Consider the following 12,862-nt stretch of genomic DNA (forward strand, 5'->3'; position numbering starts at 1 on the left):
GATTCGTAGCAAATTCGAATAATTTAACAAAATATGAAGACGACAAGTACTTTTATTACGCATTCAAAGCAGTCTGGCTCGGCCTTGAAGTCTGCAGACCGTAATAATTCTGGCACAGTTTTTGGTGACTTTTGACCCTAAGTGGATCTTTTTTTCTTAAGGATTTAGAATATTAGGGTATGACCTTAGAAAACACATACATATGGTTGGTCAGGTTAAGCACATGTCATGGCTTTGAAAGGCCTAAAATTGCAATTTCAAGCATTTTTTAGTAAAAACAGTGTTTGGTGCACAAACATTTCCCATTTGCAATTTTTAGTTTACTCTTTTAGTACGCACAAAGTTAAGCAAAGGTCGGTTTTGTTGTTCTGGTGTGTCGTCTTTTGGTAGGTCAGGTTCACATTCCATCATAAATCAGTAACTTTCCACCAGAACGTCTTTGTATTACTGAACTAATGTTGGAATCTCCTGCGATCGTCTTTCCTTATCATGTACTCTAGGGTTCGGTTTGCCGTCTCATCTGCTGACGATTCGATTTCCTTTCTCAGGACAATTCATGTCTTTAGTAATTTTGGTTTTATATTTAGATGTCATCTGACCTGTTTGGCTGTTAAATATTAAACATCTTCCCACGGGTTGCACTGTTTATGTGTAAAGGATCAGTTTGTCTTATTGCATATTCACTTTTCCAAATGAAACTGACTGATTATAAAACTATGAAGTCATCTTATTTTTACAGACTTGTTTGTGTCTGTAAAACGTGTCTACGTTTTGTTTCATGTGTGGTTGGACAATCAATTCACTGGCGTTCCGATTCTGTCATTTATTGAAAATTTTGCTTTCAGACATCCACAATTACTCCTGCTTTTGATGCTTTCACAGATGAAAGCTCTATCCTTGGCCCACCGTTTCAAAGTTCTAAAGTCATTCTCGCGGTCTTTTTCATCTCCTTCCGCTATTTCTATGAATGAGTACGGGGCACGTCGATCGAAACTTGCCGAGAAAATTGCTCAAAGTTGCTCGTCCGATCGGGGGTCAGCGTCTCACCACTTGGTAATTATTCCTGCAGCTGAAATCCAGTATAGCTCTATCCATGTTCCATACCAATTTCGGCAGGATTCATACTTTCGATATCTCACTGGAATTACTGAACCTGATGCAGTTCTCTCTCTTGAGATCGCAACAAAGTCAAGTGACATTGTGCATTTCACCCCTCGCCTATTCATCGAAGAGCGGACTTCCCACGACAGACTTTGGGATGGCCCAACTATGGGTGTTGATGTTGCAGCACTTACCACAGGAATTCAATGTACGATCCCGCTAAAGTTTTTTCCCGAATACCTTCAAATGGCGATGTCCGATCTTTCTGATTCTGGTTGCTTTTTCTGGTTTAGCACCCCTTTTGTTGTCAGATCGAAGGCGAAAGCACCGGTGAACCGCACTATATACTCCGTTGTGTCGGATAAGTTTACGGGGAGTCGGTTAGTTCAGTCGAATCTACGAAACCCGAATCCCTTGATTGACGAATTAAGGTTGATAAAATCCCAATCTGAATTGCTTTTGATGAAACGAGCTGTGGAATTGACATCTATAGCTTTGAAGAAAACTCTGTCATCAGCGTATCCGGGTATAAGAGAGGCTGAATTAGCTGCACGATTTGAATTTGAGTCCACATTGATGGGGTGTGGCCTTGGTTACCCAGCCGTTGTTGCTGGTGGCAACCGAGCTAACATAATTCATTATTTAAAAAATTCTGAATGCGTTGAGGATGGTGAGCTGGTCTTGATGGATGTTGGATGTGATGTCGAAGGCTACACCGCGGATATCTCTAGAACCTGGCCCATAAACGGTAATTTAAAATATCCACGATGGACATCCCTTAAAATAGGTCATTTTTCGCAGCACCAACGCTTATTGCATGACATTTTAATCCAGGTGCAAACCGACTGCCAGAAGGCGGCCCACCCGGAGTCGAGTCTCCAAAAGCTCTACGACCTAATGGTCAAGCGGTTAGTCCAATATCTTAATGAGGAGAAGGTACTCACTGCTAGTGATAGCGAGTCAATATCGGTATTTCTACTCTTCTTTGTTTAATGGACAAAATTTAGGTAGGCTCTTACATTTGCCCACACCATATTGGCCACTACCTTGGTCTCGACGTTCACGATACGTCCAGCATTTCATACAGCCAAAGGTTTGAGCCGGGAATGGTTTTTCCTTTGGAACCAGGTATCTACTTCCCGGCAGAAGGCGGCAAGGTAGCCGTGGCTAAGGAATTTCGTGGCATGGGATTGCGGCTTGAAGACGACTACGTTTTTACTACTGATGGGAAAGCCGAAAAACTTAATGACTGTATGCCCTTCAAGGCCTCTGACCTCGAATCCCTCATTCGTTCTCATAGTGGTCAAGGAAGTGCTCTGTGAATGAGAATCCTAAATTCTCAGCAGTCGTGACATACTACGTTGTATAAAAATATTTGCGGTCTTATTTTATGGTTAACATGCGATTCTTATCTTCCTGTCATAGGGTTTTGCATCGGCGAGTTGGCGACGCCAGACGCCTCTGGTGGCGCTGTTCCAACGACTGCAATCATAACTGGTCTATGGTTTGTACATCACGTCGTAGTGAAGATGATCCTAAACACTGGTTTAAACCGTCTCAATTTCTTCCAGTTGTTCTTAAGATAAATAGTATAAAATTTGAAATTCTACGCAGTTGGAACCATGTCAGAAATTGACTAATGGACAAGGCTGGTGGCCTGTCTTGTAATCCCTTCTGGTAACGGTGTCAGGTTTGTTGTTATTGCAGGCTTTGGTAACGCAATACGACGATAATTAGCCAGATTAACCGTAGGCTCTTCACTTAGGCTGGTGGGAAATCGTGCCATGCTAAATACTCCTATTTTGGTACTTACTATAGCGGAAGTTGTTAATTCAAACACCGGTAATCGTTAACATCCGTTTCCACCATATTTATTACCACAATCAACCAAAATAAGTTGTAAAGACATCATTAAGAGTCAAGCTCACAAGCACCGAAACATACCATCCAAGATGTCCTGCTCAAAGTTGGTGTTAAAGGTGCCCGGACTCGGTATAAACAGTTGATCCATAAGGAACATCATGCGACAGTTGCTCTTCGAATCAACATACTGCCCGATAAGGACTTGGTAGCGTTCCAGTCGACAGACCTCGTACTTTCTTGAAAACGTATATAGATGGCGTTTAACACCACCGGTGGGAATTCTCGCGTCAGTGAACCACATTTCCTTTTGCAATGTTTCTGCACTAGGAACGTAGTGGAATCCGTTATCCTCCGAGATGCATCTGGGTTCACCCAGGTAGGGTGTGTGGAGGCACTCCCTCTCATCCTTGGGACATACCTTCAGGTGCGGTCCTCTCCAGTCCTCACAGAGGCTGTTAGAGAGTACTGTTTGCCCGATCACCATAACTGCCTCGATGGTCGGTGGATTCGTGCTGTTCCGACGGATGCGATACAAACAACGATCGCTCCGTGGACGTCGACCAATGCGCCGTGTATGAACGATGAACTCAGACTCCCATGTCTGTGGGAAGCAGCATGGTCTGTGGGTGGGTCTATACCAAGTATAGAGGCTATGCAGACCCGGAAACAACGACAGTAACTGATTTCGTCGCCCAATGCTCTCTGGATGAAAGTCTGATGTGTTTAGTTTGCAGAGGGTGCCCCACTCACTAGATCCGGTAGTTATAATTTTGCCACTGACATCTGTCACCCAAATAATAATACAAATTGTGGCAGAAAAGTACTCGTTTGTTCGCCGCATGGCTGTTTATGGGGCGATGTGGCATCGACTTTGTGTAAGCTTTTACGTTGTCTCCTTATTGGTCATGATTTTAAACCAATCAAAGTGGAGCGCTTGTCAAGGTAACTGAGAGTCGATTCGACTTTCGGGTATTTGAAATCATTGTTGATTCTAAAGTCGGTTCATTATCACTTTCAGACCACACGGTTAGGTACACTTATTAGTTATTCTCACAAGCAAATGTAACGCAACCTTTATCCACTTAATGATCTGCCGGGTGATGTTTTACAGAGAAAACCCTAGGTCACCCTTCGACGTTGATCAAACGAAAGCAATTGCTTTCATAATTGACCTACTCCATTAACAAATAGATCGCTGCTTTACCAAACTGAAAACAATAATTGGAAGTTCGGCGAAACTGTATAAATAGTTGTAAAGTATCAAATGCATATGTACACTCGCAAAGAGAGGCTAGGCACCAGAGTCAGTACAGATGGCGAAGGATACGCAATTATCGTAGAAGGAACAGGTAGCGAGAAGCGCCTCAAAGTGTTGCTGCTCGTCTGCCCAAGCATTGATGTGCCAGTCGACGCCGTAGGCCAATTTGGCGGAAGGTTGGTAGAAGGTAGGTTTAGCGAGCGGACCATCAGGTGACGGCACCGAAAGGCCTGCAGGCACGCGCACAACGGCGAAGCCGGCGTGCATGCAGGCCATTAGAAGCCTGCCCGCACACGGCGACCACTTGTGGCGCCACACACCGCCTCCCTCACTGTGACACACAACGACTTCAGCACTACCACCACCACCAACGCTCCGAAGGTCCCATATTCTTAGCTTTTCATCAAAGCTATAAGCAAAATTTTCGCAGCACCATTTACGGCTCTCAAATCAGGTAACAACCGCCACGCATCATGGTATGCTATCATATTCAAGCGAAAGTACAGAGACTGATTCACCCAAAACCCTACCACCCTATTAGATTTGGTAACAGCCAATCAACCAGCTAAAGCGGACGAAATAATCTTTTATGACCGCGCCATAGGACACCTCAAATTAAAAATAATATACGTGGTTTCAAACGCGATAGAAGCCCCTAGCCTAAAACGCCACAGCAACTGTTGCTTATTCTAGCAGTTCTGTAAGTTAGGAAGCTTCGACTCACCAACCAGTTGAAATTAAATGACGATGCGTTGGAACACTCGAGAGACTGCATACACCCATCTCATGTCTAAAAGGAGTATCAAGATTAAGCATGCCCATTAAGAGTCTGGCGTAAGTAAACATACCTCCTACTGAATGTGCATTTAGTGAAGCCAACACGTTGATCCCAAACGCGAGATATGCAATCATCACCGCCGGATAGCACCAAATTGTCGTCATTCTTGGAAAATCTCACACACCAAGATTCGAATTCATGGGCTTTACAGGTGCTGATGACAGCTCCTTTCGGAGAGTCAACAAGATATATATTTCCTGTTTCATCGGCAGTAACAGCTCTTAATATATGACAAAGCATGTTAAATTGTGCATACTTTGTACCATGAAAGTCAGCTGAAAGAAGCAATTTCTGTGAAACAGAGATTATATTTCGGATTGTGAGAGGTTGTGATGGTTGGGAGGAAATAGTGTAAAGTTCTCCAGAACTTGTTGCAGCAAGGCACAAGTCAGAACACATCCAACATAAATCAAGGACGCCAGGAACTTTGAGCTCATAAGATTTTGCCACATGCTTTTCATCTATCTCAAACCTGACAAGTTGGCCGTTGCGTTTGCCAGTTGTCTACAGAAGTGAACCTATTCATTCGTCAACCACTGTGACTCTAATTCATTGTTAAGTCCAAATGAATTCATACCCACTGCGTATCAAAAAAGCGGTGACACTATTGATTGAAGTAAACACTGTACAAAATCAGCATTATCGATATACAGAAACGTGCGCCTAAGACAACAGATTCGGTCAACTTGGTAAAGTTGGTCCCAGTTCAAGAACCCAAATCATTTAAAATATACCAATAAATAAGTTGAATAAATTCATGTCTATCCAACTAATCTTGATACGCGACTTATTTGGCACACATACCCGAAACCAGACTTGCCTCATCGAGTTCGTAAGATCCAACCAACGCCTGCTCTCCACAAGGTGAGAGCTCGATGGAATCTGTATGCAACCCAAAACGATAAGATCCTATTTCAGAAAAAGCCGCAGACATCGCCTTCGAAAAGCAACCGCTGAACAGACCATGCAAACCGCAGCACACCCCAATACACGATCGCCGTGCTGATCAGCGACCTTGAAATCATTTACCTGTAGAGTTGAAGTGATTTTGGTCCGAATCATGTTTTAAACCTTTCCATATATCGGTATTTCCTAGGGCAAGGCAAGTATATATTATTAAGTAATGCTATTTGTGCCTGGTTTGGTAGGCTACACCCGCAAAACCTTATCCTATCTAAAAACTTACTTTTTAATATTCTTGATCTAAACGGTCGAGAAAATATCTACATTGCATAAGTGGAATGGGTAGATCTCCTTTGTGTGACTTTTAGTTTGGTACACTTTTTCTTTCATTAACGGTAACTAATTTTTGCATCGGTAGTCATAATAACTTTGGAAGGAACCAAAATCAACCTCGAGAACGGAACATATAATGATGGTGATTCCAAATCATAGTGGCACCACTTCTAAATACAATTGCTGTAATTATTCCCTTAAGGTTTGATAGGATTCGCTAGCAATATAATTTGTTGGCAAGCTCTGTCAAAACGATGTAACCGAGACGCCTCACTTAAGACTAGTTGACTTTTAAATCACACAATTTTTATCTCTCATTGGATTACCCTTGAGACATTTATGAAAAAAAAACAAGTTTATCAAATTTAAAAAAAACAATGATGCAAATAGGCCACCTGGGATTTTTTTCTTGATGGGTTTTTCCCTTGCTTTTCATTACTACCTCACTTTCGTACTGTGTCCATCCGCGTTAATTTAAAGTCATCAGATTTCGCTCATCGTCCGGTGCTACTTCTGAGTAAAGGACTCTGCGTTCCCCCCTCCCACGTCCTGTTTCATGCCCTTGGAACGAGAGAGGTGCGTAGAGGATGAAGTCTTTCATTTGAGCTGCAATATGGCTGTTTACAGGTTGCCAATGCTTAAATGGGGATTGGAGTTCATTTCCTCTTTAAGGGTCAAAGGCGCCCTCTCCATCACGTGGTTTTTGTAAACTGGTAACTTATCATCCAGGGGGTACATTTTAAACAAGCACACATCTCACATACTGCAGCCGTAAGGTTTACTTTTTAGACTATTTTGGCACTACAATTGCATGTAGGTTATTAGACGGCTTCTTGTGCATCTATTCATAGTCATAATCATCAGTATTTTCATCACTGAATGGATTGCTGCACCCGATTTGGCTAATTTGTCGTAAATGGTATCCGCCATCGTTTCATATTGTGGACTTGAGCAAATCAGGAAGATGCTGTTTTCAAAGTCGGGGTTATGATGGTATTCAATAAATGCTTCATTTTGTGTCTGTATACTACCTATAATTTTTCAAAATCAGATTTCGAAAACTTGAGATGGGAAGATTTTGGTATCTTCCAGAAAGTTTGTATGATCGCAGAATTTATTTGGTTTCTATCTTGCCTTATACAAAGTAAGCGTAGATTACCCGCCTATTTCCCAGACATTAAAGCTTCCTGTGGTACTTTGCAATACCCGGAGTCTTCCCTGAAGCCGTGATAAGTTAAAGTGGTATGACGACGCATAAATTACTAACGTACAGAAAATTGGGAGACTATTGGTATGGTCCGAAGACCGTGCTGCAGACCAGTAGTACAAGCCGTGGGTGCTGAAACGTCTGTGTGGTACAGTTCAAAATCAAACTAAACATCATTTTACGACAGTCTCGGTCACTTATCCTGGATACTTATTCCAGGACGTAACTTTGCGGTGCGTATAAATTCATTGTTACATTGTACGCTTACCCTTACACTTCCCTTCCTTAATGCATTATCAGCCTGTATTGGTTTGAGTACAGTTGTCAGCGTGTGGGTCATTCTGTGTCCCACCTCCTCACTGACTTCTGTCATTGTAGCATTCCACATGCTGGGTTCATCGGCGGAAATCGTGTTTGCCTACTTCAGAAGCAGATGTTTTGATCTCGCTGACACAGAGGGGGCAGTGGTAACAACGTAATGCACTGCATTGTGTTCCAATGTGGCGGATAGGGTAGATTTGAACAAAGTAGTTTTGCCACTGTTGGAGATCGTGGTAGCACCATCTTCAGGTAGCAGCGCGTACAATTCAATGGCGAAGCCAAAATGGGAGGGGAAATAAATAACTGCAATAGGACGTCGAATATTGACAGCTGTGAAAATGAAAGGAAGTTGTCGTTTCAGACCAAGATTGACGATAAAGGGCTGTTTACCCAAGGTGTGAATGACTATTATTGTCCGCCTGGTGAGTATTCACAATGGTTCTAAGGTTTTTTTTACTTACAAGTGAGAATAAAAGCAACCCCAGCTCCCATGTTGCCTAGAGATCGGCGGTTCCACCATTTACTTAAAAAAGGCGGCTAGAAATATGGCTTTTAAGGGTTGCTCCCATCACCGGTTGACTGGTTGGTTCACCTTGCTGTTAGTGAATGCTGAATAAAGAGTTTGGGAAGGCCTATTTTCTAACCTTGTCTTTGAAATGGTGGTGATAAGTGTAAATACAGCCAGGAGTAGGAGGCACACTTTAGGGTAACACTTTTGAGAGGAGACCTGGAACTTGATTTTGGGCTGATGGGTGCCTCGATTTGCTGTTGTACCTGCTTCTGCAAGTATTTAGTAGTGATGAATTGTGGAAGGTGGGTAAGGCGCGGATGAGAGGATGGAACTGCTGCATCTTCTCAACTGCTTCAATCAGTTTTTTCAGCTGTATTTGAGACCTGAGCAGGCAAAAAATCTGCACTGTTGCAGGGTCAACAGTTTGTCATAGCTATGAGGGTAGAGTCATTTACGTTTATGCCTCCATTCATAGAGCCCATGCGTCGCAGCGCCTGAGAAGGACTCCGATTGCCCACCTCAACACCAGATAGTAGAGTCGGGTCTCGCTTAACACCGCAGTACACTTCACCAAGACTCCCTCAAGCATTACATGCTAGCTCTCAACTGGCAGGGGATGGAGGCCAATGACTACTTCAAGGCGATTTCTGTAGGCAACTATGTGGCCCTGATCTGCGATTTGGATGAGCTGAAAGCTGGTAATACGAGGAAGATAGGATTTCCATACCTATCAGTGCTTGTAATGTCGTTGCATTTATCAATCATCGAGTAATCAGTAGCTTAGTTTAATGATTACCTAGAGCTCGTAACCTGTTCGTCCCAAAAAGGTGATCCTATCCCCAATTTCCTCTTGCTTTAACGATAACATAGCTCTGAACTCCTATAGATCGTATAAAAATTTTAGAAATTGACTTGCTGTGATCGCATAAGTCAGTGAGAACACAAGCCTCTTAGACTAGTAAGCCAGGGAAACAATAGTGGCGTTAATATTTCCGGAATATCGAGGTCTCTCTCAATCCCTTCTGATCTGCTGATATCACTTACAAGCACTTTAATACTCACTATAAGGCCAAGGTCAATTAAAAACCATAAATACGCAGAACCGGAACCACCTCGTGTCTACGATACTCTCCACTGACCACTTAACTATTGCATACTCACTCACACGTCAGCAAATAATGGCAGCCTTGTGGAAGGTGTTCATTGATTACTCTGGCTAAGAGCTTGATAGGCTCCAAGATCATGCTCACAAGCACCAGTTCATAATGGATGCACTTGGACACTATTCGACCTTCCAGTAACCTATGGTCTTTACCTCTCCATGCTGCACCTAAAAGAATTCAAGAGATTGGAGACATTGCCGAGTCCCGGAATCACTCGCTTCTGTGATGATGTTTGCCAGGTATCCTGTTCCCTATCCTCGTGACTTTTCCAGAATTGACTTAATCCTAGCTTATCACCGATATCCTATGGATTAGCAAGATATTTCCAAGGTAAACACCACGACCCCTTTTGGCTCATATAAATTTGTTTGTGTTTTTTGGACTACGTAGTGATAAGCAGACATTTCAATGGTTCATTAAGCAATCAGTTTGTGGGTTACTAATCTTCTTTTCTCACCTACATGGCATTTTGACAGCCGATAAGAATGCCTTGAAACATATGCATCATTCAGGGGCTCTTTTCGAATATCCTTAACAAAACAGGCTTTTAACCAATGCCATCAAGTGTCAATCGGGAGTAAAATCATTTTGAATTTTTCTGACAAGTTATTGGTTCTCTCAGCACTAGTGACTTACCTGCGAAAATGCCCGTCACTATGGCTTATCCGTGATCCACTTCTTGCTACCAACTCTGCCGACTTCTTAGCCTCACTAGACTTTCACCTCTTGATACTCTGCTGTGTGGAATTTGGTTAATCACTTACAAACCTCTTGTGTAACTCCACCCATCATTCAAAAGTCTTTGAGAAAGTAACCATGGCTTCCGATTTCAGAAAAACCACCTCAGTGAAACCCAATTCATTGACAGACTTCTACACTGTATCATTGGCCAGAACTTGCAGAAAGCTATAGGTGGCGTACTACAAGTTTCTAACATTTAAATTTACCTGCAAGTTTACTTTTCCCAAAACCTTCAACTGGCAAAAACATGGAGGAAATTGTTAGCAGCCTATCTACCTAAGCACTTCAGATGCCTTTTCGAGGGTTACAAATCCTTGACATGCGTTTAACGCTGCATCAAATCGCCATTCGAGCCGAACTGGAAACTTGAATACCATCTCACAGCTTACGATGTGTCGAAGGCACGCAACGTGCATCGTCCCGCAATGGACCACTTGATTAGGAAGCCTCAACCCTTGCCCAACATTGATTCCGAACTGGTCATACTGCATCAGCAGTCAATTGCTGTGATATCTCTCTGTTCCAGAGTTATGCCAATCACAGGTGACGTTTACACCAACAAAGAGGAACACCTTCGTGGTAGTGTTTTCCAGCACTTCCATTCGCTTTCGCACCTCAGTGTTCTTGCTACCCCAACTTCGTCTGTAATCTGTTTACCCAAACACTCAGGCCGACATCCGACAATGGACAGTGTTATGCATTCTCGGCCACACGAGTAGAGTGAGTCTTCTGGCACACTCTCCGTGCCCAAGGCAAATCTTAACCACATTCATCTGAACAATGCTGATTCTCTACCTCTTTCCAATAGGTTTACCTTCATGGTTACCAGTGTGATCGCTACACTCGATGACTACGGGCAACACCCATTAAAGATGTACCAACACTAGCAGTGGTTAAGTCTTGGGTATCTCCCTTTCTAGGACCACCGACACTCACCACTGGCCAGGGGTAGCAATTCATGTATGCCTTATTCAGATATTTAAGACATCTGTACTGGTTGGGATCACAAAGACGAGTCCCTACTATTCTGCCACAAAAGAACTCGTGAACGCCTTAACCACCATCTGAATAGTGATATCTTGGTCAGCCCTGGTGTATAGTGGACTGGGATGTTCCCCACTGCCTTAATCAAAACCTGCTTCATGGTGAAAGTGGATACCGGCTATTCACATTTCGATCTTAGGTTTAGTATCACACTCCGTTTTCCCGGTGAAGTGTACATCTAGGTTTTACCTCTCGTGAGGTTGGCCACTATCGCCTAATTCTCATACAGGAGGTCAAAGGTGAAATAATGTCAGAACAATGTCAGAACATGAGAACAACAGAAGACGTGCAAAGCCATAAGTGGCTGGCTGTCTGGAGTTATTGCTTTCCGAGTGACTGCTGAATAAGTCGAGCCATCGGCCAATATGAGTACCCTTGGTCGTTCGGATATAGGTGATCGATCCCTCGTCTAGAGGGTCGTGATTGGTTTCCTTGAGAAAAGATGAGGCCAAATCACATGTGTGCTCGTGCTATCGCCACCCGCGGCGATCGGTCCGCTGGAGTGTCCAACATATCCATATGCGTCCCATCCCAAACACCGCATGAGCCAACTGACTTTCACGCCTCTGCGTACGCCTGCTCAACACTCGACCTTCTATTTGGACCTCCCTACTTTTTCCTTAGTGTTGGAGTTAGAACTGTTTGACCCCTTCATGTTCACCCTACAACAGTCCATCTAAAGCGCTAGGCGCATTCAGCACCAATAGATTAAAAATAGGTCGCGTTGATTAATTCTCCCCTCCCCTTCCCGTATTTCGTGCTAAACTTCACCCAAAATTCTTCCTGCGTCTCACACAGTGCACCCGTGTAAAACATGTTCCACCCTCGCTGGGCCCATCCTACCCGTACTTGCATCACATGCACGCGCTGGACGTCCTGTCTAGTACCTCACATTACGCATCTAGTCGGGGTCCTAACCGCTAAACTTTCATCACCAGCGTGTTCTTTTTTGCCATCTATATTAGTCGTGCCAGAGGCTTACTCTTTCCGTGTTTTTCGTCCAATGCATTATAAACCTCCATTTGTTTGTAGGTTGGGATAAGAGCCTTGCATTTCAGCTGACCTCTGTAGTTATAGCAGGTCACATTTTGAAACTATTGCAGCCCACTTCGGAAGCCTGGCGCTTTTGCGTTCTTTATTTGTGGAACTTTGCGGCTTTGGAAAAACCACTCATCCACAAGAACTGCATACAGCTTCTGCCTGAAGTTCAAAGTTAGCTTTTAAAAGTAATACATACTTAATTTTTAAACAGCATAGGAGTTCAAGTGCTTTTTAGGTGAGAATGTAGAATTTATTAGCAGTTACCCTTGAAGCAATTATTTTGATTGCTACCTGCTGAAAATGTGTGTTAAATCCTAACACCTGCAGAAATATTAGCATTAATTTACCTCAGCTTTCGACAGCGATCATAGGCTAGTTGTGTCCACTTACAACTAGTTTTGCCATTTATTATCACTTTCCCACTGAAGAGCATCAGAAAGGCGTGGATTTACCCCCACTTGAATAAAAGACTTTTGTCAGCCTTATTATGCCGCCCTTAAGTCTCGATACGCCAAATGTGAAGCGCCCTTCAAATTGT

At 43.2% G+C, this 12,862-nt stretch overlaps 2 protein-coding genes across 2 annotated transcripts; one reads left to right on the forward strand and one right to left on the reverse strand. All coding sequences in view use genetic code 11, as the record gives it.

Annotated features, from left to right (window-relative positions):
* Positions 1 to 870: 870 nt before the first annotated feature.
* Positions 871 to 2,423, forward strand: EGR_10570 (putative Xaa-Pro aminopeptidase 3; the record flags this gene model as incomplete). Its single annotated transcript, XM_024499819.1, has 3 exons — positions 871 to 1,849; positions 1,889 to 2,070; positions 2,109 to 2,423. 3 exons carry the CDS (start codon positions 871 to 873, stop codon positions 2,421 to 2,423), a joined length of 1,476 nt encoding a protein of 491 aa, XP_024345766.1.
* A 602-nt stretch (positions 2,424 to 3,025) lies between these two features.
* EGR_10571 (WD repeat-containing protein) lies at positions 3,026 to 5,994 on the reverse strand (the record flags this gene model as incomplete). The annotated part of the gene is made up of 5 exons (XM_024499820.1): positions 3,026 to 3,747; positions 4,264 to 4,631; positions 4,947 to 5,012; positions 5,071 to 5,564; positions 5,872 to 5,994. 5 exons carry the CDS (start codon positions 5,992 to 5,994, stop codon positions 3,026 to 3,028), a joined length of 1,773 nt encoding a protein of 590 aa, XP_024345767.1.
* Between the last annotated feature and the right edge of the window lie 6,868 nt (positions 5,995 to 12,862).

The sequence above is a fragment of the Echinococcus granulosus genome, assembly GCF_000524195.1.
Source record: "Echinococcus granulosus chromosome Unknown EG_S00235, whole genome shotgun sequence".
In the NCBI taxonomy this organism is placed as follows: Eukaryota; Metazoa; Platyhelminthes; class Cestoda; order Cyclophyllidea; family Taeniidae; genus Echinococcus; species Echinococcus granulosus.